Source organism: Spermophilus citellus (genome assembly GCF_964194105.1).
Source record: "Spermophilus citellus genome assembly, chromosome: 17".
Lineage (NCBI taxonomy): Eukaryota > Metazoa > Chordata > Mammalia > Rodentia > Sciuridae > Spermophilus > Spermophilus citellus.
This window is the reverse complement of record NC_138199.1, coordinates 75,443,490-75,466,141: the sequence shown is the minus strand read 5'-3', so window position 1 is coordinate 75,466,141 and position 22,652 is coordinate 75,443,490. Positions and strand designations below refer to the sequence as shown.

Sequence of the window (22,652 nt, the reverse complement as noted above, 5' to 3'; positions counted from 1 at the left end):
ATGACGCACCGGTGTTCACTCTGACCAAGAGAAACAGGAATGTCCATGCACACAGAGAGGTGCACATGGTGCTCACAGCATTTCAGACGCAATGGCCCCTGCTGCTGATGCCCAGTGCCCACCGTCTGGAGGAGAAACACTGTGTCTGTGCGTGGAGTGGAAGGGACAGAGCACTGGTGCACACCAGGCATGGGTGAGCCTGAACACGCCAAGCAGGACCGTGCCGAGTCAGATAGTGCCAGGTGCTGTTCGCAAGAGTCGAGAGTGGGCACACTGGAGACAGCAGGTGGACCCATGGTTACTCGGGGTGGGGGTAAGGGAGGGAGGGTATCTGGAGTGGGCCTGGGGACATCCTGGGGCTGGTGACACAGTCTAGCACTGGCTATGGTGATGGGCACACCACTGAGTAAGCCGACAGCGCCTCAAGCAGACTCTTGAAGTGCGTGTGTCACGTGACATATGAGTTGTGTCTTGATGAAGTTTTTTTTAAAAATGTCATCAAAAAAGAGAACGGCAGGTCTGGGGTAGAAACAGCACAGAGTTGTGTCAGGGCGTCCCCTGCCCTCGCTCAGCAGGCCTGCTGCCCTCCCAGGGCCACCCAGCAGCACTGCACGAGGGGGCCGCATATGGGGACTGTCATGCCTCTCAGACCTCCTCTGCCAGAGCGCTGAGGGCTATGTGGTTGTCTTTCAGGAAAAACATGCAGAGGAACAAACAGGTAGCCATGGGCAGGAAGAAATTCAACATGGACCCTAAGAAGGTAGGTGAAGGAAGCAGCAGAGCCTCTGCCTCCAGGCGGGTCTGGCTCAGGTGGACCACAGGCGTCCTTCCAAGCCGCCTCTCCTGACCTGAGTGTCCTGAGCCTGACCTTGACCCTCCGCACGACCCTCCTCCGAGGCCTCACACTCCCACGCCTCTCCCCAGGGAATCCAGTTCTTGATAGAGAATGACCTGCTGAAGGACACCTGTGAGGACATCGCCCAGTTCCTGTACAAGGGGGAGGGGCTCAACAAAACGGCCATCGGCGACTACCTGGGAGAGAGGTGATGCTGGGCGCCGAGGGAGCCCTGGGTAGGAGGCAGCAGCAGCCATGTGGGCGAAGAAGGGAGCTGCTCTGGGGAGTGGCAGCTGGCCTGTCAAGGGGGCATGGGGACACTTGTTTAGCCAGTAAGCAGAGTGACCCAGGCATCGCCCTGACTGTGTGGATGGCCCTCCTGGAAAGCCGGTGGCCCTAGGACTTGGTGCGGGAACACTGCCTGGGGGGTCGGGGTCGGTACTGACCTCTGCTCCTGCCCATCTCTCACCTGCTCCCGACAGGGACGAGTTCAACCTCCAGGTCCTGCACGCCTTCGTGGAGCTGCATGAGTTCACCGACCTGAACCTCGTCCAGGCCTTGCGGTGCGTGTGCTTGCGGCAGGCGGCCCCGCACCCATCCCGGGCCCTGGGGGGTGTGTTCAGGGGGCAGGGGATGTGGGACCCCCTGCATCTCCAACTTGAGGTCTGGGAAGCTGAGGAAGCCTCCCGTCAATTTTGAAATCTTTTCTGTTCTTTGGTTTAGAAACCCTTCGATATCTTGCCCAGATAGATAGTGTGCTCCATTCCATTTTAGAAAGGAAAAAGTAAACCTCAGTTTTTCACTAAAGTTTTTATTCTGGGACATCAGAAGTTGTCCTTTGATATTTTCATCGCCATAGGCAGAACTAATAACGCCATCGTTTGTCCTGTTACTTTAATAGATGAAAAGTGCACAGAGTCAGACCTGCCCTGGGTGGGGTGCCTCCAGTTGGGTCAGTGGTGGGGCCCTTGCCCAGCACGCGAGAAGTCCCAGGTTCCGAAAAGAAAAACCTAGGGTCACAGCTTCTCTCCGACTTTCAGGGGTCAGTTGTGGGTGTGCTGGCCTGTCCTGGAGTTGTTAGGAGGAGCTCATCTGTGTTTCAGTCTGGGGTCTTCTGAGGAGGAGAGTGGTTCTTTGGAACAGGAAGGCCAGGGTCTCCTTTCTCCCAGGCACTGGGCCTTGGATGGAAGTGGCGGTGGTGTGGGCGGGAGGTCCGCAGCTGCACAGGACTAGCACCTCACCCAGTCTCCTTTTCCTGGGGTGTCGGAAGCCGTGGGCAGTTGAGCTGTTCCCAGGGGCCCGGCCCTGTCCTGGACACCTTCTCTCTGCTGTGCAGGCAGTTCCTGTGGAGCTTCCGGCTCCCCGGAGAGGCCCAGAAAATCGACCGCATGATGGAGGCCTTTGCCCAGCGGTACTGCCAGTGCAACTCGGGCGTGTTCCAGTCCACGGGTGAGCAGCCTCCTCCTGGTGTCAGGCTCTGCTCAGAACAGAGGGCTAGGTTCATGCAGACAGACACTTTTTTGGTGGTATTTATAATAGAAAATACTTGGAAGTGACCCTAAAGTCCAGCGTTACGGCCCTGGGAATATAAATTGTGGTGCCTCTCAACTATGACATACAGCTCTTAAAAATCAAGTGTGAGCCAGGCATGGTTGGCCATTCCTGTGATCCCAGTGCCTGGGAGACTGGCGCAGGAGGGTCACAAGTTCAAGGCCAACCTCAGTAACTTAGCAAGACCCTGTCTCAAAGTAGAAATAGAAAGGGCTGGGGTTGTGGCTCAATGGTGAAGAACCCTCGGGTTCATTCCCCAGTACCAAGGGGGAAAAATCAGATTTTTAAAAACTGGGCATGGGAACATGTGCCTGTAGTGCCAGCCTCTGAGGAGGCTGAGGCCGAGGCAGGAGCAGTGCTGGAGCCCAGAAGTCTGAGGGCAGCCTAGGCAATACATTGGAACCTCCCATTAAAAAAAAAAAAATCACATTTTTATGAAGAATTCTATTGATAATGGCAAATGACCATATTAGCAGAAAAGCACTATGTAAACGCGTGTGTTTGTGTGGGAGTGGGTGCACACAGGTCAGTTTGAGTCAGACTTTGTTGCAGTTTGGGTCCCTGAGATGCACGTGCAGTATCACGCACAGGCACATTTAGTAGAGGAGGTAAAGCAACAGGTGTTTGCTAACCAGTGGGACTGCAGATGTGTGTGTTCTCTGTTTTCTACGTGGCTGGGTTTTCCTGCCATGTACGTGTTCTCCTTTCAGTCTGAAAACACAGCGTCTTTTAGTCTCAAGGACGGCATGGACCTGTGTCCTCGTCTTGCAGGTGGCCATGCCCAGAGGTCACTTCATGGCTCCCCGGGCCCTGGGAGCTGGGCTTCCCCGGGTGGTGCTGGCTGCCCTCCTGGGGGGTGTTTCTGATGGGGCTGTGCTTTCCCGCCAGACACCTGCTACGTCCTGTCCTTCGCCATCATCATGCTCAACACCAGCCTGCACAACCCCAACGTCAAGGACAAGCCCACCGTGGAGCGCTTCATCGCCATGAATCGGGGCATCAACGACGGGGGGGACCTGCCCGAGGAGCTGCTCCGGGTGAGCCAGCGGGTGGCTCCCGTGCCCTCGGGTGGGACAGGGAGAGAGGGCACAGAGTGGCGTGCCCACTCGGTTCATTCCCTTGCTCCCGTGAATCCCACTGACGTGTTGGTGGGGATGCCACCAGGAGTGAGGAGGGATGGTTTGCAGCTGAAGCTGCGGGCTCCGGCAGAGGCAGGCAGCCTCTCTTTCTCCCCCAGCCTCCACGGAGGGCTGCTCGCCTGTCACCGTGGGAAGTAGCAGTGCCCGTCTTGCTCCCCTAGTCCCAGGGCCCTGGGGGGCACGTGCTCTCTGCAGGCGCACAGTGAGTGCCTGTGGAATGAATGGGGGGAGAGATCCTTCTAGAATCAGAGACATACAGTGTCGTCTTTTATCCCAGAATCTGTACGAGAGCATAAAAAACGAGCCCTTTAAGATCCCAGAGGATGACGGGAACGACCTCACTCACACCTTCTTCAACCCAGACCGAGAAGGCTGGCTGCTGAAGCTCGGTGAGTCCAGCCCTGGCCACAGGTCCGGGCAGGAACTCTGAGGACAGGCCACAGGAGGTGGGGTGGGCACAGTACCCTGCAGAGAGTCCGCCTGGCTCTGTTCTGGCAAAGTCCCCCTCCAGAAAGGAGGCAGCTGGCACAGCCAGGGTCACAGAGCCACTAGGACAGGCTCTGCCCCAAGGGCACTGCCCACACCTGTCTGGCCCTGTGCTCTAGAATCGATGGCCGGGCTCTTTGAAGCAGTGGCCTTAGGACCTGGACCCCACCCCCGCCCCTGAACCCTGGAGGGTGACCAGCCACGTCCATCTCTCTACTGCGCAGCCCAGAGTTGCGATGGCTCTCCCGCCCACCCAGCACATCGTCACTTCCTGCTGCATCTGCTCCCACAGGCAGTGTGCATGGCAACCCCGGGCCTGGCCCTCGGCCCAGCGCTCCTCCTCATCCTCGCGCAGTGGCCCTCCCGCAGCCACGCTGCCCGTTCTGCTGTCAGCACCGCTGGTGGTCCTCCTCTCCCCTGCCCCAGAGGGCTCGCAGGGCCTTCGGCGGGAAAGCAGACCCATGGGAGGGAGTGCAGGGTTTCCTACACGTCCGTGTCCACACGTGGTCATCCTGTTGTTGTTCAACACAGACGGTCTCGACACGACCGTGTCCCTTTGTGGGCCTCTGGAGACACTTTGCTGTTCCTCCTGCTGGTGTTGCTGAGTTGGCTCCCAGACCTGCGCTCCCACCCCACACATGGGGAAGGCGGAAGCAGGGGCTTTTGTTTCTGACCAGTCCAGGTGGTAGCAGGACTTACATTCCGTGGGAGAGCCCAAGTTCTTGTGTTCAGACATAATGACTTAACTCATAAGTCCCCAAGCACCACCTCACTGGTTGCGTGCGCCTTGCGTGTCTCTTGAATTGGCCAGTGTTTCACAAGTCCTGAGGCCATAGAGTCTCTAAAGTCGCTAACCCCACAGGCAGCCTGCTCTACTTCCCTGTCTCCAAACCACCAACCGGGTGGAGTTAGAGGAGGTAAAAGGGTATCATACTGGAAACTTAGGATTCACTTCCCCCCAGTGAGATTTGTTTAAATGCTAACACTGAGTGTTCACCCTGGCAGCTTAGGTACTAAAGTCAGAACAAAGATCATCTCGGTTCTTGTACCAGGATGACATGCAAATTCATGAGGCACCCATATGTTTACAAAGAAAAAAACTAAAGCTGGGTGCAGTGGCACCTTTAGTCCCAGTCCCTGGGAGACATGAGCCCCCGAATTGGAGGCTGGCCTGGGCAGCACAGTGAGACCCATCCCCCAAAAGAGCCATTTACCTGGACCTGAGGCTTGCTTTTGGGCCCTGCGTCCCACTCCCCCTCTGTGCTCAGGAGTTGTCACCGTGGCACACGTGGTCACTCCCTGGAGTCCGTGGGGCAGCAGGCGGGACCAGCAGCCCCTGAGGCTGTGTGCATGTCCGTGTGTGTGTGTGTGTGTGTGGCCATAAACGTGTCTATTGTTGTGCACACACATACGTGCACGTGTATTCGTGGGTACACACGTGTGCATTCTTGCACATACTTTTAAGAGAGACAGCATCTGAAGAAAGCTGTTTGATTCTCCCTGAGGTCACTTTCCCTCTTTGCTTTGGATTCTGGGCAGACTAGTGACCATTAGCCTTACAAAAATGGATTTGTGGCATCCTGGGGACCAGGTCCTCGGTGGCGCCTCAGGTCTGGGCCTGCAGGAGGCCGGTTGCCCACTTGGCAGGGTCAGCTCCCTCCCCGGGAAGACTCAGCGCAGCTGATGCCTGCACTCTGAGGTTGAGGAAGTGGTTTGGTTTCTTTGTGTTAATTTTCTTTTCTCCCTCATTTGTATGTTCCCATGGTTTTGGCTCTCCTTTTCCCCGCCCCAACTCCAGGAGGTATGTAACCTGCACCGCTCGCGCTCTGCCCAGGCCACTGTCATTGCTGCAGCATTTTCTTATTTTATTATTTTTGGTTTTTTTGTTTTAATTGCTGGTGGTAGTGTTAATGCTGCTTCTAACTTATCGCACAGTCCCTAGGGAACGGGGCAGGCTCGGGGCTGGGGTCACTCTCCATGTTCCCATTATGGGGATGAAGTACACTGGACAGCAGATGCCAAGGTGCAGGCCAGCTTCCCCAGCACAGTGATGCGAGAGGGCGTGCTCAGAGGGCTCGTGCAGACAGAGGTTCCCAATGCATTTTCTTGAAATTATCCGCAGGCGTGTGCTGTGTTAATTCAAATTGATGCAGGGCAGATGGTGCACGCCTGTAATCCCAGCAGCTTTGGAGGCTGAGGCAGGAGGATGGCAAGTTCAAAGCCAGCCTCAGCAACTTAGCAAGGCCCTAAGCAATTTAGTGAGTCCCTGTTTCAAAATAAAAAATAAAAAGGGCTGGGGTGTGTGTCGGTGGTGAAGCAGGCCTGGCTTCAATCCCTGGCACAGAAAGCAGAAGTGAACCCCCACTGACATCCGTGAGTCAGTCTGCTGGGAGTCATTTCAGCAGTGAGGACGGAGAGAATGGGACCTGGGCTTCCCAAAGCCACGTGCTTCAGACCCCAGGATTGAGAAGCAGATGATACTTGGGACATTTGCCTTTTGATGAGAAAAGGAGGCACTATCTCCCCGCCCTGAATGGTGCCAGGTGAAGCTTAATGCCCAGGGCTGAGAGCCCTGCCCGCAGCCCCGAGGCCTCTCCTCGCGGGAGGGCACAGCCTCGACTCTGGTGTGTGCTTTCCGCCCTCCTCCTTTCCCAGTGAGTCCTCCTTAGACTCCCAAATTGGCCTCAGAGCTATGTCGAGGGCATCTGCGCCCCATTTGCTGATTTGGGGAGACCGGGGGAGGCCGGGCACCCTTCAGCTCTCTGCCTTGGCCCGGTTCGAGCAGAGCCACAGCGGGAGAGACCCAAGGTTGGCCTCCCCACATGACTGGGGCCTGTCAGGTTGTCTTCAGTGTTGGGAAGACACATCGGCCCCTCGGAGGGAAGGCGTCCCTGGAGGGGACGAGGAGCGTGCGGGGGGGTCCTATGAGTTCCACAGGGACTGTCCTAGCGCACATCGATCTGTCTGCTTGTCCCATGTCTGTTTTTCTGTCCACATGGACACGTTCCCCTGAGCCTGCAGCAGTGCTCCTGGTGAGGACCCTGAACACCGCGTGGTCAGGGTGACGCAGCCTTCTGGGGTCAGCAGGGGACTCCTGCAGCTCTGCTTCTTCTCCTTGATCTCCTTCCATCCTGTTCCTTTTGGCATCTGACCCACCTTTTTCATGGTTTGCTAAGTCCCAGTGTCACCCGGGGTGGTGTCCTATGACAGTGCACGGGCGGTGGCCTGGGTTGGTGGTTCCTGTGTGCTGAGGCCTGCCAAGGGCACAGTCTCCTGGGCAGCTGGAGCCCCCGCCTGAGTCTGAAATGGGGGAGGGGTCCTTTGTAAAAGCAGACGGTCTCTCCTGTGACCTCTTTGTTGGCACCCAGGTCTGCCCGGCCTCGGTGGTGTGCAGGCATCCTGCCACATAACCCTTGGGATATTTACATATGACTGACCCAGGGCATGGGGTCGGCCTCTGCTGGCCTGGGCCTCCTGGCTGCGGGGCCTGTGTGCCTGTGGCCTGCTCCCTCTGAGAACCCAGGTGTGCCATGTAGAATCTGGCTAGAGCTCAGGACCACACAGAGCTGAAGTGGCCCGCCGGCCGCACCCTGTGCTCTCAGGTTTCCTCTGGGCGAGCCCACAGACAGGTCCTGGCAATTGGAAAGAGTCCCCAAAACACTGACCCGTTGTTGCAGGCCATTGGCAAGAAGGGCAGGAGAGTGCCCACCAGGTCCTGCCAGGGGCACACTGGGGACGCGGCCCTCCCAGGGGGTCAGGACTTAGTGACAGGGCGGAGCTGAAAAGAGCAGGCGCAAGATGAGCCTTCACCTGACAGGCCTGGCCAGGGGCTGCAGGCCGAGGGTCTCCTGGGAGAGGGCTCCGTGCAGCCAGGCAGTGAGCTTGGCCTTCCTTGGGTCTGTCCCAGTGTGACTCCAGGACCCACCTTCGCTCATGGGAAGTATCGAGAGCACTGAGTGCTCTGTCACCACGGGAGCCCCGTCTGGCCCCAGCCCTCTCGCAGCAGCCATTTTTGCCGCCGGCCCAGCAGACTCTCCATGGAGATGCAGACTGTGCCAGGCAACAACCCCACTCCCCACAGAGTCGCTTCTTTCTGGTGAAGGAGTCTGCGTTGATGCTCCCCCAGGACTCCGAGGGCTTTGTTTTCAGGACACCAGCCAGAGGGCTTCCAGCTGGTGCGGGAGTTCGCCTCGGTCAGGCGGGTAGAGGGTGAAGGGACGTGGCTCGAGTCCAGGGAAATGGACCTCACTGGCAGGTTGCTATGCTTCCTCCCCATCCGCTGCCGCCTGTCACTTCTGTGGAGCCTTCTCGGGGCCTGGCTGGTTGTCAGGACAGCCAGGTGTGCAGGGTTCGTTCGGGCCCCGCCTCCTCTCCACGCTGCCCGTGTACACCACGCAGGCTTTGGCTGCTCCTCCCGTCCGCAGCACATTTGCAATACATGTCATTGTCGCCCCTGGGGTCCTCCCCAGCCATGCTCTCTCTCATCTGCTGTCTGACCCATCTCGGGAGTCATCTGGACACGCTTGCTCTGCTCGTACCCATAGACTTTCACGTCGTGAAAGATGCTTTGTCTTGGCTGTGTCTCGTCACTGGTGTCAGCTTTGCCATGGTCTAAATGTTCCCCGACACCCTGCCCCGCCCCTCCCCAGAAGACAGTGCCGTGTGTTGTAGACCGGGCACTGGGTCTCCTGTCCAAGCTCCTCTCTCTTTGCTCTGTAGGTGGCAGGGTCAAGACCTGGAAGAGGCGCTGGTTCATCCTGACTGACAACTGCCTTTACTACTTTGAATACACCACGGTGAGCACCTGCCGTCCCTCCACGGGACGGCTCAGGCCTCTAAACACTCTAACCAAGCTCCGTCAAGGGGCCTGGGAATGGTGGGATTTGTCCTTCCACAACTCCTCTGGGGACAGGGAAGGGTTGAAGCCACAGGTGAGAACTAAGGGGAGCCCTCACAGGGATGTGGAGCCCCTGGCCCCAGGAGTACGGCTTAGCAGCACCTGGTTCCAGGAGGGACCTGAGAGAGCAGTGTGCAGTGGGGTGGGTTTGGAGCTGGCTAGAAAGAATGGACTTAGATCAGTTGCCAAGCAGGAGTTGGTGGCCTTGCTGAGAGGGACGTGTGGGGACAAGGAAGCGTGGTGAACTGGAGAATTCAGGTTTTCTGGGGTAGCAGAAACTGAAGGATTTGTTTCTCTGAAACAGCTCAGGGCATAAAATTCAATGGAGAAAAGGAAGTGAAGCGAATCAGTAAAAGCTGACTTGAGACCGTCTGGAGTTCTACGAAGCTCCAAGTTTCCTTAAACCAGACAGGTTCTGTGGGCTTTGTTCCGTGGAGGAGGACCCAGCCATTCTACGCCTGTCTCCTCCCTTCTGTGGCAGTGGCCTGTGGGGATAGAAAGCAAGGGGAAGCGCCAGAGAGCCCCGCAGGTGACAGTCTTCAGGCCGAGGCTCACACCAGTGGCCTCGCATTGCCGACTCTGCCGGCCTCCTGGTGGACGCCCAGAAGTGTGGGCACCCGGCAGTGTGGGGTGGGGTCTTGTGGCTGAGCTGGGAACGCTCACTGCTGTTCTTCCCCTGGCTGTCACTGCGTGAAGTCCTTGGTCCCACTGAGGTGGTACTCGGGCAGCAGGGCCCCGCCGCCTGGCAGCTCATGGGTTGGGCCGCAGCACCTGGCTGCCCTCTGGAACTGGGGCTTCACCCTGCTCTCCGTCACTGAGAACGTCATGCAGATGTGGCTTCTCACCTGGGCTGAGCTGCACACGTGTGTCAGGGTCACCTCAGTGCCCTTCCACGGGCTCTCTTAACGGGCGGGTGGTGGCCTTCAAGGCACAGCTCTGACTGGGGGTCCAGCAGCTGGCTCTGCTTCTTTTCTGTATTGAAGATGTCCTCAGGTATCAGCAGCCCCTCAGATCTGTGAAGTCATGGAGAGTGAGCTTTCTCCTGGCGAGCCAAGGGCCTCCCAGCAGACGAGCAGGGAAGGTGTGCTGTCCACCTCTGGCCCCACGGGTTGCCTTCTTTCCTGAAGGGGCCTACACCCGGTGTCTGGACATCTGTTGGTCTCTGTCACTGTCTTCTGGTTAAATGGCATTGCACACGTGCTGGACAGGTGCCTGCAGGGTCATGCGGTTCTGGACTCTCGTGGCACTCGGTGATGCAGCCCTGGGGTGTCACTGGGCAGCCAGGAGGCCCTGCCCTGGGCATTCACCACCCAGAGGAGAGCAGTGCTCAGGTTGCACCATGTGAGCTGGCCTGCCACTCATTGTGATGGCATAGAAAGTGCTAGAATTCAAAATACCTGGGCCTCCATCACGTGTTCAGGGGAGTGACCAAGGAGACACAAAGGTCGGAGACTTGAGGGGAAGAGAATCTAGACCACTCAGACTTGCCAGAGCACCTGGAGGGCAGCATGCAGAGCAGGAGTGAGGGGTCCTTCCAGAAGGTCAGCCTGCTGGCACAGCCGCAGCCACCGTCCCAGAGGCCCGTCTGAGAGAGTGTGGAGCAGCTGGGGAAACAGCAGCGATGTGGAAGACAGGGCCTGCGCACAGCCTGGGACGGCGGCCCCGCCAGGCAGAGGCAGGATGTGCCTGGAGATGAGGTCTGTTTCCCTGAAAGGGTAAGGGAAGAGACAAAGGATGGCAGGCCGCACCGCAGCAAGAGCTCCAGGGAGCTTCCTCACAGGGCTCGGCCAACAGCCATGGGCCACCGGCCTTGGCTGGAAAAGCAGCCGGTCCCAGCAGTCTTCCCTGGTCGAGGTGGACCGGCCCAGCCTGCAAGCCCTGAGGGGCTTGGGGGCAGCCCCCACACCCTGTGCAGCCACCTTGCCTTCCCTGCAGAGCTCACCAGGGACTGTATCAAGCAGCAGGGGTGGGAAACGGACACCTGACCCTCCTCGAAAGATGCCACTAGACGGTAAAAGCCAACCAGGAAAGAATGACCAGAAGAGGGCGTGGGGTGTAGAAGACCCCTGGGAGCCCTGAGCGCACCCCTTCAGTGTGGCCTGGCGCTGCTGCACACTGCGTGTGGGACAGCTGGCCCGGCGCTGCGCACGCTGCCGGTCAGCACTAAGGTGCGCCTGGCCACAGAGCTCACCTGGCCACTCCCGCACAGCCAGAGCACGTGCTGGTGCTGAGAACTGGCACTGGGACAGGGCGAGTGCCAGCTGTGGGGAACCTGGGACCCGCACCCAGGCCCTGGGATGTGGGACTGTTGCCAAGGTAGAAACAGCCCTGGGCTGAAATGCGCTCGTGAACTCGTGCTGAGATATAGAGTGGCCCTGACGTCCACTGGGCTGGAACGGACTCACTTAAACAAGGAACTGATGTGGACCAGCTGTAGATGGTGGCTGCGGGACAGTCGGGATGGGATCAGCCTGGGCAACGGGAAGTGAAGTAAGCAACAACAGTCAGAGGTGGAACCAGAAATGACGCCCGGAACTCTGAGGGTGCGTCTTATCTATCAAGCAAAGAGTCAGTAGGCACCAGTAAGCCCTTTCCTGTTGGTGCCGGGCGCTGGACACTCAGGACGACTGGCTCAGGGCAGGAGAGAGCCCACCACAAGAAGAGGAAGCCCAGGTTGGGATGCCTGCTGCCAGCACACGGATGGCCCCTGCCACACGCGGTCCAGGAGCCAGGCGAGTGCCCTGCCTTGGGCTGGACGTGGGGAGCTTCTCCTTTTGAACTCAGAAAACAGCGATCATGGGTGCTGTCCACAGTGCATCCACTGGTGAGCTGGGTTGCACCAAGCCTGGTGAAGAGCTGCTTGATGTGTACAGTGGTACCTTCCCTCTAAGCGCTGCACCCCGGGCCACAAGAACGGGCCAAGCTGGCCCAGAGGAGGAAGGGATTTTAAACAGAAAATGGTGAAAGAAACTTCAAAAGAAATAAGATAGGAGAAAGAAGAACACCAAGGTCAGCACTCTGCTGCAGGTGCTGGTCCACCCGCAAGGTCTTCTCGGCCTGCATGGAGGCTGTGAGCTCCAGGTGATGCTCGGGGTCCTGCTGAGGGGCGGGGCCACACCGCAGGCAGGTGTCCCGCCTCCCAGAGCACAGAGAGTTAAAAATCTGTGTCTGTAAGAATGACCACCACCTCTGAAGGTTCTTCATACTTTCTTTTAAACTTGTATAAGGTTACTTTAGGAGTTATCTCTTGTAGCAAAGAACACTTTACTTTGAAGTTTAACACTTCAGTTTTTGCTGCAAGTTTTTTTTCCTACTAAATTCTGTACAATTAGAATTTTTTTATGAAAACACCTTGTGAAATAGCCCATTTTCATGAAGCCTGTTCTATTTCTTTTTCTTTCTCTGTACACACACAAAATAGCTTCAACTCCTGTCAGAAGTGATGATTTATAGTGAGTGGATTTGGGATGTTTGTTCTTTTCTGCAATATTTTAAGCTCTTTATAATGAGCAAATATTATTTTTACAAAAACAAAGGCACTTGCACTTAAGAAAAACCAAATAAGCCAAAGACGTCAACACTGGTTAATTCTGTCTTTGTGGGGACGGGTCACTGCTGGGCCCAGGTGGGCCTCTGTGCGGAGTGCTGTGTGTCTGTTCCTAGGCTTGGCGGTCCAGCTCACTTATTTATTCACCTATTTTTGGTGCTGGGACTCAAACCCAGGACCCCTTGAATGCAAGCTCTACCACGGAGCTGCACTCCCAGCCCCTGGCATCTGCTTATGGGATGAGGACCCTAGAGGTAGGAGCCTTCCAGTTCTCAGAACCTCACCCTGTTGGCCAGGAGCCTGACCTTCAGTGCTTGGATCAGCGGTTCCGGTTCGTGCCTCCAGCTCCTACAGATGGGAGTGCTCCTGAGTCCACTCAGGAGCTCTGGCCTTGTGTGAGGAGGAGCGCAGGGAGGTCTGTGGTGAACAGGATGCTAGGACAGACAAGATGGGCACAGGGGAAGTAGTGACCACTGCTCTAGGCAGGTGTGAACCCTCCAATGTCCAGAACACACATCGTGCCACTGTGTCTCTGATGACTTGGGCCCAACAGTCTAAGAGGGAAAATGAGGTCACATCCCCATTAAGCCCAAACTATGTCAGCTCTTAGCCTGCCCACCCGCTCCCCGGCAGCACCCAACCCAGGGGACACAGAAGAATATTCCAGAGGCTCAAGCGCCAGCTAACCCTAGAAGCAAGAGCACTGGGGGGGGGGGGGGACTGGAGTCGCGGCACTTGGCTGAGAGCTGCTGAGGAGGCCGATCGGCCATCACCAGCACCACACCCGGCTGCAGGGCCACATCTCAAGAGAGTGACACCAAGTGTCCCTGGACTGAGGGCCCTGGGCACAGTTGAGGGTGGGACCGCCTACAAAAACAGGAGTATCTGGGCACCTGACCTCTGCCCGTCCCCGTGCGTCTCTCAGAGTCCAGCTGCTCAGGCAGAGAGAGGGGAGAGAGAGGCCCTCTGCCCTTCTGTGCAGGCTCCCGCCCAGACGAGCCCCCAGTCCGCCGCCCCGCCAGCTCTTGGCCCCTCTTCCCACTGCACAGCCGGAGAGTCCCAGGACCAGAGGAAGGCTTCTGAACCCGGAACTCGTGGGGAAGAGGACTCATGGGAGAGAGCCTCCGGCAACCGCAAGAGGTCGCGCCCGGCGCCTGAGCCCAGGAGGGAGACGGGAGGCAACGTCGAGGAAATCTGCCAGGAAGAGTAAAAAGACAATAAAGTTCTGGTGTTTTTTTATTGTTGTTGTTGTTTTTAAAATAAAAACAAGAACTAGACCAAGAGGCCCCACGTGTTCCAGAGAGGACAAGAATTCAACGTGGAGGTGGTCCTCAACAAGACGGTGTTTAATAAACCTCTCCAAGATGAAGGCTGGGCCTCCAGGTAAAAAGACTGACTCAGTGCCCTGCACAGCGGCTGGAACTAGGTCCACCCCAGGGCCACGTCCTGTGGAGTCGCAGAGCGAGGAGGGAGAGGAGAGCTCAGCAAACAGAGTGACTCTGAAAGCTGAAGACAGGGACACCATGCTTCAGAGCTCTGAGGGTCTTGTCACCACCTGGACAGCTGCACCCAGCCCACTGTCCGTTCAGTAGCCACCAAGGCACCTCAGCAGTGGCCCCACGCCCGCTCAGGGCCCAGTGGAGGGTGTTCCAAGCGTGCCCAGGAAGAACAGGAGACGCTGTGGCTCCAGGAAGAAGCAGAGTCTTGAGGGGACAGGGAGGACAGGGAGGGAGAAGGGCACTTGAGGAGGAGGTGCCCGGGTGGAGGATGCCGAGGCCCCTGAGGGAGCTCACTAGAGCTGAGTCAGCAGGGCCTGCAGGAGGTAGAAGGAGAGAAGCTTCTGACAAGAGGGGAGACACTGGGGAAGGTAAACAGAAGGAGCAGCAGGTCACTCCGTGGCACAGCCTGACGGGCAGAGGTGCTCACGCAGACCCCACGTGGCTGGGGCCGAGGCCAGAGGGGGTGAGCCCCTTCTGCAGGTGGCTCTCCGCAGCCATTCAGAGGCGTGCTCAGGGGAGGTTGGAGGCCAGCGCCAGCCGATTGGCTTCAAGGTGAGAAGACCTGCCATGGGAGGGAGCTCGCACTGGTGGACCTGGGAGTTTGTGCCTGTGTGACGGGGATCCAACACAAGTGTGGACAGAGGCCGGCCGGGTGCTGGCGGTGGGGGTGTGTACTGGGCAGGAGCCTTTCAGAACAGAGGGGCCGCCCCCGGGAGGAGCCGTGTGCTGGGCTGGGTTTTGGGCTCTGTCTGGAGATGGGTCTGGCTGGAGCTGTTGGCAGATGTCTCTCTAGGGCTGTGCGGTCTTAAGCGGGTGGGAGGTGAGAGGAGGCTGGGGGGTGTTCAGCCTGAGGCTGGGGAGGCTTCTAGAAACTGCTGGCACCAGACTTAGGGCTGAGAAGAGGAGGAGAGCCAAGCAAAGAGACGAGGGGCAGGGCAGGTCCTCTCTCTGGGAAGGAGCTCCTGCAGTCCCCACATGTGGCCCTGGGGTCACTGCCAGGCTCACACCAGAGGCTCTGTGGACCTCCTGGCTGTCTCCCTGCGAGGGACTTAGAGGGTTCCAGATCCTGGGACGTCCCACCCTGGAATTCAGGATGGCCTGGAGCTGTCGGGAGCTTCATGTCCGGGAGGACGGGGAGAGGACGGCCGGCTGGTGAGGCAACAGTGTCCTCGCGGGGTGGTGACATCTTCCTCTTGGCACTGCCCTCAGGATAAGGAGCCCCGTGGGATCATCCCTTTGGAGAACCTGAGCATCCGGGAGGTGGAGGACTCCAAGAAGCCAGTGAGTATCCCTGATGAGGTACTGGGGCGGGCAAAGGAACGGAGTCCCAGAGGCCTTCTGCGAAACACCCCGAGAAGCGTTGCCTCCAGTCGCCTCCCTTTCCCTTTCCCTTTAGTGTCCAGCCAGAGGGGACTAAGCTTCCTTTGTCTTGTTCTGCCTGGGTGTCACCCTCACCCTCACATGCAGTATGGAAATCGTCCCTCAAATGGCAGCACCGCGCACCTGTGGCCTGGGCTGCGACTTCTTTGTGACCTTGGCGGGCCTTACATGCATGTTTCCGTTGCTGGTTTGGCTTCATGGGGCGCTGTGAGCCCTGCAGCCCGTCTGCAGGAGCAGAGGCGCGGGCCAGGCCATCTTCCTGACAGTCCGAGTGGCGTGCAGTGGGCCGGAGGCGTCCTGTGCTGGGCTGCTCATCTCCATAGGAAACACACCCAGCCCAGGTTTCCTGAAGGCTGGGGTGAAGGGTAAAAGGAAGGGCCGTTCCTCTCGTCCCTCTTGTTTCAGAACTGCTTTGAGCTTTACATCCCTGACAATAAAGACCAGGTGATCAAGGCCTGCAAGACGGAGGCCGACGGGCGCGTGGTGGAAGGGAACCACACCGTGTACCGGATCTCGGCCCCCACACCCGAGGAGAAGGAGGAGTGGATCAAGTGCATGAAGTAAGTGAGGCCTGGTGCCCGCTGCCTCCTGCCCACGCGCCTGCTGCTCCCAGAGCAAGGTGCTTGAGCAAGACCCCAGCCCACCCCGGAGGCCTTCAGGCACTTGGCCAACGGCAGTTTTAGTCTAGGTTGCCCGTGGGAGCGGGGGCACCCACTGGGCCCTTCCTGCCGTGGGGAGCGCAGCCAGGCTGGCATTGTCTCAGTGGAGATGGGTTCACCCCATGAGACACTTTGCAACCACAGATGAGGAAACTGAGGCACAGAGGCTCACACAGCTGCTTAAAGCAGCAGTGCCAGCCCCCGGGAGGAAGCTGTGGGCCTGGGGGAGATTGCCCTCTGAGCACAGGGCCACAGGGCCCAGGCTCTGACGCTGCCACCACCATCCACCCCTGCAGGTCCTGTGTGGGGCCTGTCCTCATGCGGCCTGCCGGCCTCTCTCCTGAGACTGAGGCCCGACCCTCTGCCGGGGGCTGCCAGCAAGCACGGCTACGCGTCCCCATCACTCATGGCTGCCCCCAGGCCTCACCCTCAGAGTCTGCCCACGTGTTTTCCTTAGAAAGTCTCCCTATTGCCTGAGCCTTGGTGATGTCACCTGGAGAGTGGGAGGATGTGCCCCAGGGACCCATGGGTGTGCCCATGTGCTGTCCTTTCCCACTAATGGAGCTGAGGGCCCTCAGGTCTATTTTTGGTGTTTCAACCTGTGTGGGCCAGGGTTACATCCTGAATAGTGACTGGATGGGAGGTGTGGCCTGGAGGAGGGGGAGGTCTCTATTCCCATGAGGGTCATCTCTGCAAGTCCCTGCAGCCCAGAGGCAGGTGCAGCGAGAGGGTGGGCGTGGAGCCTGCGCACCTGTCCTCCTGGTCTCTCTGAACGTGTCTCCTGTGTGAAGGAGGAGGGTGGTGTGGTGGGCACGCCATCACTCTGTCTAGACTTGGTGGCTTCCCTGGGTGGCAGCTAGTATGGGAAATGGCCCTGGACAGGAGCCAGAGAAACTCTCCGCTGAGTAGTGTTCAGTCACCTACCAGCAAGGAGGCTTAGAGCCCTGGCCTCTGGACGCTGCCCCTGTAGCTGGGTTGTGGATGCAACCTACATATCTTGTGCCCTTTTTTAATGTGTGTTTTCAGAAGTATTTAACTTTCATTATGAAATTTTTTTAGTGTATGATTTGAGGTCAGGGTTGTCACTTTGTTCTTCCAAGTGAATGGTTGACTGTCAGGATACGGAGCCTTGACAGATCTGCCCCACCCCCATTCACCTGCTCTCACAGATTGTACACGTGCCCGTGTTGACCACTGTGGTTCTCTGTGTGAACGCAGAACTGCTCCTCACCAGAGTGGGCCCTGAAAGACCCCCTCCTCTCCCCCTCCGCAGCTCTTCTCCCAGGACAGTTCTGGCTGTTTGTCCATCTTGTTCACAGCTTTTGCTTCTGGGGTAGGAAAGTGAAGCACTCTGTAAAGTCCTGCAGAGGCTCCCCAGTCCTTTCACTTGGACGCCAAGCCTCCTGCCAGGGTTGTGAGCTCCCCTGGTGGCTCCAGAGCCAGCTGTGCTTTAGGACAGGATGGGCCCTGCCCGGGGGACCATTATCCTCACCTTGCACGTGAGGACCTAAGACCCGGCAGGCTAAGCACACAGGGCATGCTGCTGTCCAGCTCAGCAGGGAGCTCAGGCCCTGCGCTGGTCAGCAGGTCCGTGCTCTGTCTGGACTGGGCGCTTCTCCCAGGCACATGGTGGAGACAGCAGGAGGAGGGAGGAGACTGACCTGGAGAACGTTCCTGATATCATGGGACGATTCTGCGGAAGGTTGGGTGCAAGACGTGCTTGTTTCTTATTACGGGTTCCAAGGGTCCCCAGCAGCCTGAGTTCGTGGTGGCATTGGCATGCAGCTGTCACAACAAAGTCTCATTGAACAGAGTCCGGCTGTGTGCCCATGGCGGAGCGCAGTGCAGTGGTGCTGCGACCATCACCGAGGGCTGGTGTGCTAGGCACGCTGATGTCACGCACAGTCCCAGAGCCCACTCGGGCTCCTCCACGCCAGTGAGCAGTTGAGGGATGGCAGCAGTGGCGCTGGCCCTGATGTCAGCCCGGTGTCCTCTGCCATTTCCAGCAGGTACCCTTTAGACATGCGCCGCCACGGGCATCTCTGAACAGGAACAGCAACTTCCTGAAGGGGTCAGGCCGTCCAGAACCAAGGAGGAACCAGCACCTCCCAAAAGTGAGACAGATGTTTAGAATGACCAGATTCCCTCATGAAGCCACTGGGTGGCAAGGTCCCCTCAGGACATGTTCCCGGACTAAGGGGACATCAACTCGGCTCAGCAGCGCCGTGGTGGCTCCTGGCACCATCATCTGGGGCGCTAGCACAGTGCCTGCTGTTGTGTGGCTGGACTGAGCTCAGGACTGGTCACCCGTAGGAAGCACTGAGCCTCAGGACTAGAGGATCGCATCTTGAGAAAGACAGCAAGGAGGACCTGCGCTGCGGGCCTGTCCCGTGCCGCCCTCCTCTCGGCCAGGGCAACCCCCACTCCCCTCCCTGCCCAGCCCTTCGCAGAGCCCTCACCATACCAGCTCCCCGCAGCAGCGCTGAGCTCCCTTGGGTGGTACAGGCCCTGTCAGCCTCTGGCACACCACACCTTGGGCAGCTGCTCGTGACACATTTGATTGTACAACTCTCACGGTTGCAAGGGAGTCAGAGGTCAGCGTGGGAACTTGGTTTCTCCTCTGAATTAGAATACGGCTATGAGAAGGGAAGGGCTCCGTTCCTGGGTGTAGCTTGATCATTAGTGAAAACTGGCAGAGCCCATGAAGTCGTCTTGCCTTGTGTCCACCAGAGCCTGTTCCCTAAGCCACTGTGAGGACGGTGCAGGTGGGCGCTGGCCTGGCCTTGCCGGACATGGAGCAATGGGGCGCTGGAGCGTACCAGCTCTGCTCTGCTCTGCTGGCCCTGACTCTCGTGTCTGTTTTGCCCTTTCTGTTCTCCAGAGCAGCCATCAGCAGGGACCCTTTCTATGAGATGCTCGCAGCACGGAAAAAGAAAGTCTCCTCCACGAAGAGACACTAGCACTACCAGGACGTCACCCTCATCACCCTCGAAGCTCCAGCCCTCCTCCCGCCTCATGAGGGCGAGGGGAGCCACCTGCCCGCCTTCCTGCAGACTAGCTTCAGCTTCTGCGGCTTTCTTTCAGGGGAGATGGGTGGGTGGCTGTCGCTGGGGAAGGGCCTGGCGCCTGCCAAGCATGGGTCCCTGGTGCTCCCTCCCAGTGCAGAGTGCCCGCTCCTCTCGGTCCTTCCCAGGAGCGCCTCCGGCCTGCGCCTGAACCTACTTAAGGATGTGTTAGTGCTTAAGAACAGAGGAAAGGAAGAGAAGCCACGAACTACAAAGATCTATTTTTTTTTTCTTTTTTAACAACACAGTGCTACATTCTGCCCACCCAAGGAGGGCCCCCGTGCTGCTGCGGGGTCCTCTGGCAGGGCCAGCCAGCTGCCTGCTGAGCCTCTGGGAGCCTCTGCCTGGTGGCTTCTCTGGGCGACAGGGCTGAAGCAAGGGCTGCGGCAGGAGGGCCCTGGGCACAGCAGTGCGCGTGCAGGGCGGCCCAGGGCAGCGGGCATGGGCAGGCTGAGCTGCGGCCCCAGTGCCTGGGCACTGAGCAGAGGAGAGTGCTGATGGACCCTGTTGTCTTTCTCCCTAGAGTCCGAGGCTTGCTGGGCTTTAGTAGAAAGCCCGCATTTTCCTTGAACTAAATACCTAATAACCAAAACTGTGAGGAGGTCGTCCCATCGGTCCTGGATGGCCTGCCGGTTCTCACCCGCTTTTTTCTTTCTCCTTCCCCAAACTCCGCTCCTCGTTCTAGAGGAAGGAGTAGGTCTTACCTGATCCCTGTTGGCCTTCAGCCTTTTCTGCCTCAAAACTGGCCCCAACTGGACTATTCTGGTGGCTATGTGGCAGTCTCCAGAGGGGCAGGCCCTTGTCTGCTCAGCAGGGTGCAGTGAAGCGGTGGGGCCAGCCTGCCTGTCCTCCTCCTGGTGTTGTGAGTGGGCCTGGCGCCCCTGGCTCCCCTCGGCACCCTCCTGCCATTCTCTCAGGGACTCTCAAGGGCAGCTCCAGCCACAGGCCAGGGCCAGCGTGCCAGTCCAGGCAAGCAGGTGGCGGCCGCCCCTCTGCATGCCCCTCCAGGTGCCAAGGGCAGGCTGTGCAGAGCCGCCTCCAGCAGGCAGAGATGGGGACCTCGGTGGGCTTGAGGCCTGGCTCCCGGCCCTGCGTCGTGGGCTGTCAGCATCTCTGGAGTAGCTTTGCCAAGCGGGGCCAGCCTGCCCGCCTGAGCTCCAGGCACTTCAGCAGGAGTCTGTGAAGGTGACAGTGGCAGGGGTGGGTCCAGGCTGGAAACCTGAGCTCTCTGGAGAACCGGGCAGGGTCCGCCAAAGTGGGGGTGGTCAGGGCCAGCGCTGGAGCTCCCCCCCCCCCCCGCAGGCCCAGTCCCCCGCACTGGCTCTCACAGGTGTTTCCTGGACAGACAGGTACCTGGATCAGTGTTAGTCTATTTATCAGAGGTGTAAATAATCATGTATAGTTTTTCGCCTTTTAGATTATTTTGTATTTGTTTAAAAAAAAGGTTTTGTCAAAATATAAAGAAATGACTGAAAGTTGTTGACAGGGTTTTTAAAAAAATAATTATTATTCCAATTGTTCTTGTTTGTTTTTGCCTTGTAAACTAGCGCCAAGGAACTGCAGCAAATAAACTCCAAACCTGCCCAAACCACCTCAGCCTCTGCACATGTCCCCTGCGGCTTCTGAGGTGGGGTGGGCGCTCCTCAGCCCTGCTCCTGGCAGGGCACGCCACGCCCCCGGGAGGAGGGGTGATTTGAAGGTCAGTTGGGAGGGGTCTGTCAGCTGTTCGGAGAGCAGAGCAGGAAAGGGATCGGCTTAGTGCCTGTCCCTTACTTTTCCCAAGGAAAAATAGAGGCGAAGAGCCCACCCTTAAAGAGGAGAAGTGAGCCTCGGTCAGCAAAGTCTCCAGAGTCACTTCAGCCTCCCCAGACACCTTGTGGTGCCAGGAGCAGGAGGGGCAGCCGAGCAGCAGACCCCAGGGAGCCACCACAGCAGCCAGGAGGGTCGCTTGCTGCCCAGGTCTTCCCCAGCGTCCCTGTGACCCCACCTTGCTGAGAAGACACCAAAAGACAGAGCAGCTGTTGGCCCCGAAGGCCAGGCTACTCTGCTTCCTGCTCCTCCTATCTGGGAAGCAGGACCTCCTGAGGTCCTCCCTGCCCTCCTGAGGTCCTGCCCACCTTCCTGAGGTCCTCCCTGCCTTCCTGAGGTCCTCCCTGCCTTCCTGAGGTCCTCCCTGCCTTCCTGAGGTCCTCCCTGCCCTCCTGAGGTCCTGCCCACCTTCCTGAGGTCCTGCCCACCTTCCTGAGGTCCTCCCTGCCTTCCTGAGGTCCTGCCCACCTTCCTGAGGTCCTCCCCGCCTTCCTGAGGTCCTCCCTGCCTTCCTGAGGTCCTCCCTGCCTTCCTGAGGTCCTGCCCACCTTCCTGAGGTCCTCCCTGCCTTCCTGAGGTCCTCCCCGCCTTCCTGAGGTCCTCCCTGCCTTCCTGAGGTCCTGCCCACCTTCCTGAGGTCCTGCCCACCTTCCTGAGGTCCTCTCTGCCTTCCTGAGGTCCTGCCCACCTTCCTGAGGTCCTCCCTGCCTTCCTGAGGTCCTGCCCACCTTCCTGAGGTCCTGCCCACCTTCCTGAGGTCCTCCCTGCCTTCCTGAGGTCCTGCCCACCTTCCTGAGGTCCTCCCTGCCTTCCTGAGGTCCTCTCTGCCTTCCTGAGGTCCTCCCTGCCTTCCTGAGGTCCTCCCTGCCTTCCTGAGGTCCTGCCCACCTTCCTGAGGTCCTCTCTGCCTTCCTGAGGTCCTGCCCACCTTCCTGAGGTCCTGCCCACCTTCCTGAGGTCCTCCCTGCCTTCCTGAGGTCCTGCCCACCTTCCTGAGGTCCTCCCTGCCTTCCTGAGGTCCTCCCTGCCTTCCTGAGGTCCTCTCTGCCTTCCTGAGGTCCTGCCCACCTTCCTGAGGTCCTCCCTGCCTTCCTGAGGTCCTGCCCACCTTCCTGAGGTCCTCCCCGCCTTCCTGAGGTCCTCCCTGCCTTCCTGAGGTCCTCCCTGCCTTCCTGAGGTCCTCCCTGCCTTCCTGAGGTCCTGCCCACCTTCCTGAGGTCCTCCCTGCCTTCCTGAGGTCCTCCCTGCCTTCCTGAGGTCCTCCCTGCCTTCCTGAGGTCCTCCCTGCCTTCCTGAGGTCCTCCCTGCCTTCCTGAGGTCCTGCCCACCTTCCTGAGGTCCTCCCTGCCTTCCTGAGGTCCTCCCTGCCTTCCTGAGGTCCTCCCTGCCTTCCTGAGGTCCTGCCCTGCCTTCCTGAGGTCCTGCCCACCTTCCTGAGGTCCTGCCCACCTTCCTGAGGTCCTCTCTGCCTTCCTGAGGTCCTCCCTGCCTTCCTGAGGTCCTGCCCACCTTCCTGAGGTCCTCCCTGCCTTCCTGAGGTCCTGCCCACCTTCCTGAGGTTCTGCCCACCTTCCTGAGGTTCTGCCCACCTTCCTGAGGTCCTGCCCACCTTCCTGAGGTCCTGCCCACCTTCCTGAGGTCCTCCCTGCCTTCCTGAGGTCCTGCCCACCTTCCTGAGGTCCTCCCTGCCTTCCTGAGGTCCTCTCTGCCTTCCTGAGGTCCTCCCTGCCTTCCTGAGGTCCTGCCCACCTTCCTGAGGTCCTCCCTGCCTTCCTGAGGTCCTGC

At 58.7% G+C, this 22,652-nt stretch overlaps 1 protein-coding gene across 2 annotated transcripts in view; it reads left to right on the top strand.

Moving 5' to 3' along the window:
* Positions 1–20,649, top strand: part of CYTH1 (cytohesin 1) — a 69,861-nt gene extending 49,212 nt beyond the window's left edge. The window contains exons 4-13 of one of the 2 annotated variants that reach the window (XM_081270071.1): positions 694–760; positions 925–1,043; positions 1,318–1,398; positions 2,172–2,284; positions 3,275–3,423; positions 3,803–3,915; positions 8,729–8,807; positions 15,164–15,235; positions 15,740–15,894; positions 18,875–20,649. In XM_081270071.1, the coding sequence (XP_081126197.1) occupies positions 694–760; positions 925–1,043; positions 1,318–1,398; positions 2,172–2,284; positions 3,275–3,423; positions 3,803–3,915; positions 8,729–8,807; positions 15,164–15,235; positions 15,740–15,894; positions 18,875–18,953 (1,027 nt within the window). In that variant the 3' untranslated portion in view covers positions 18,954–20,649. The remainder of the gene's footprint in view (positions 1–693; positions 761–924; positions 1,044–1,317; positions 1,399–2,171; positions 2,285–3,274; positions 3,424–3,802; positions 3,916–8,728; positions 8,808–15,163; positions 15,236–15,739; positions 15,895–18,874) is intronic. The other variant, XM_081270070.1, reaches the window with a different exon arrangement.
* The last annotated feature ends 2,003 nt before the right edge of the window (positions 20,650–22,652 follow it).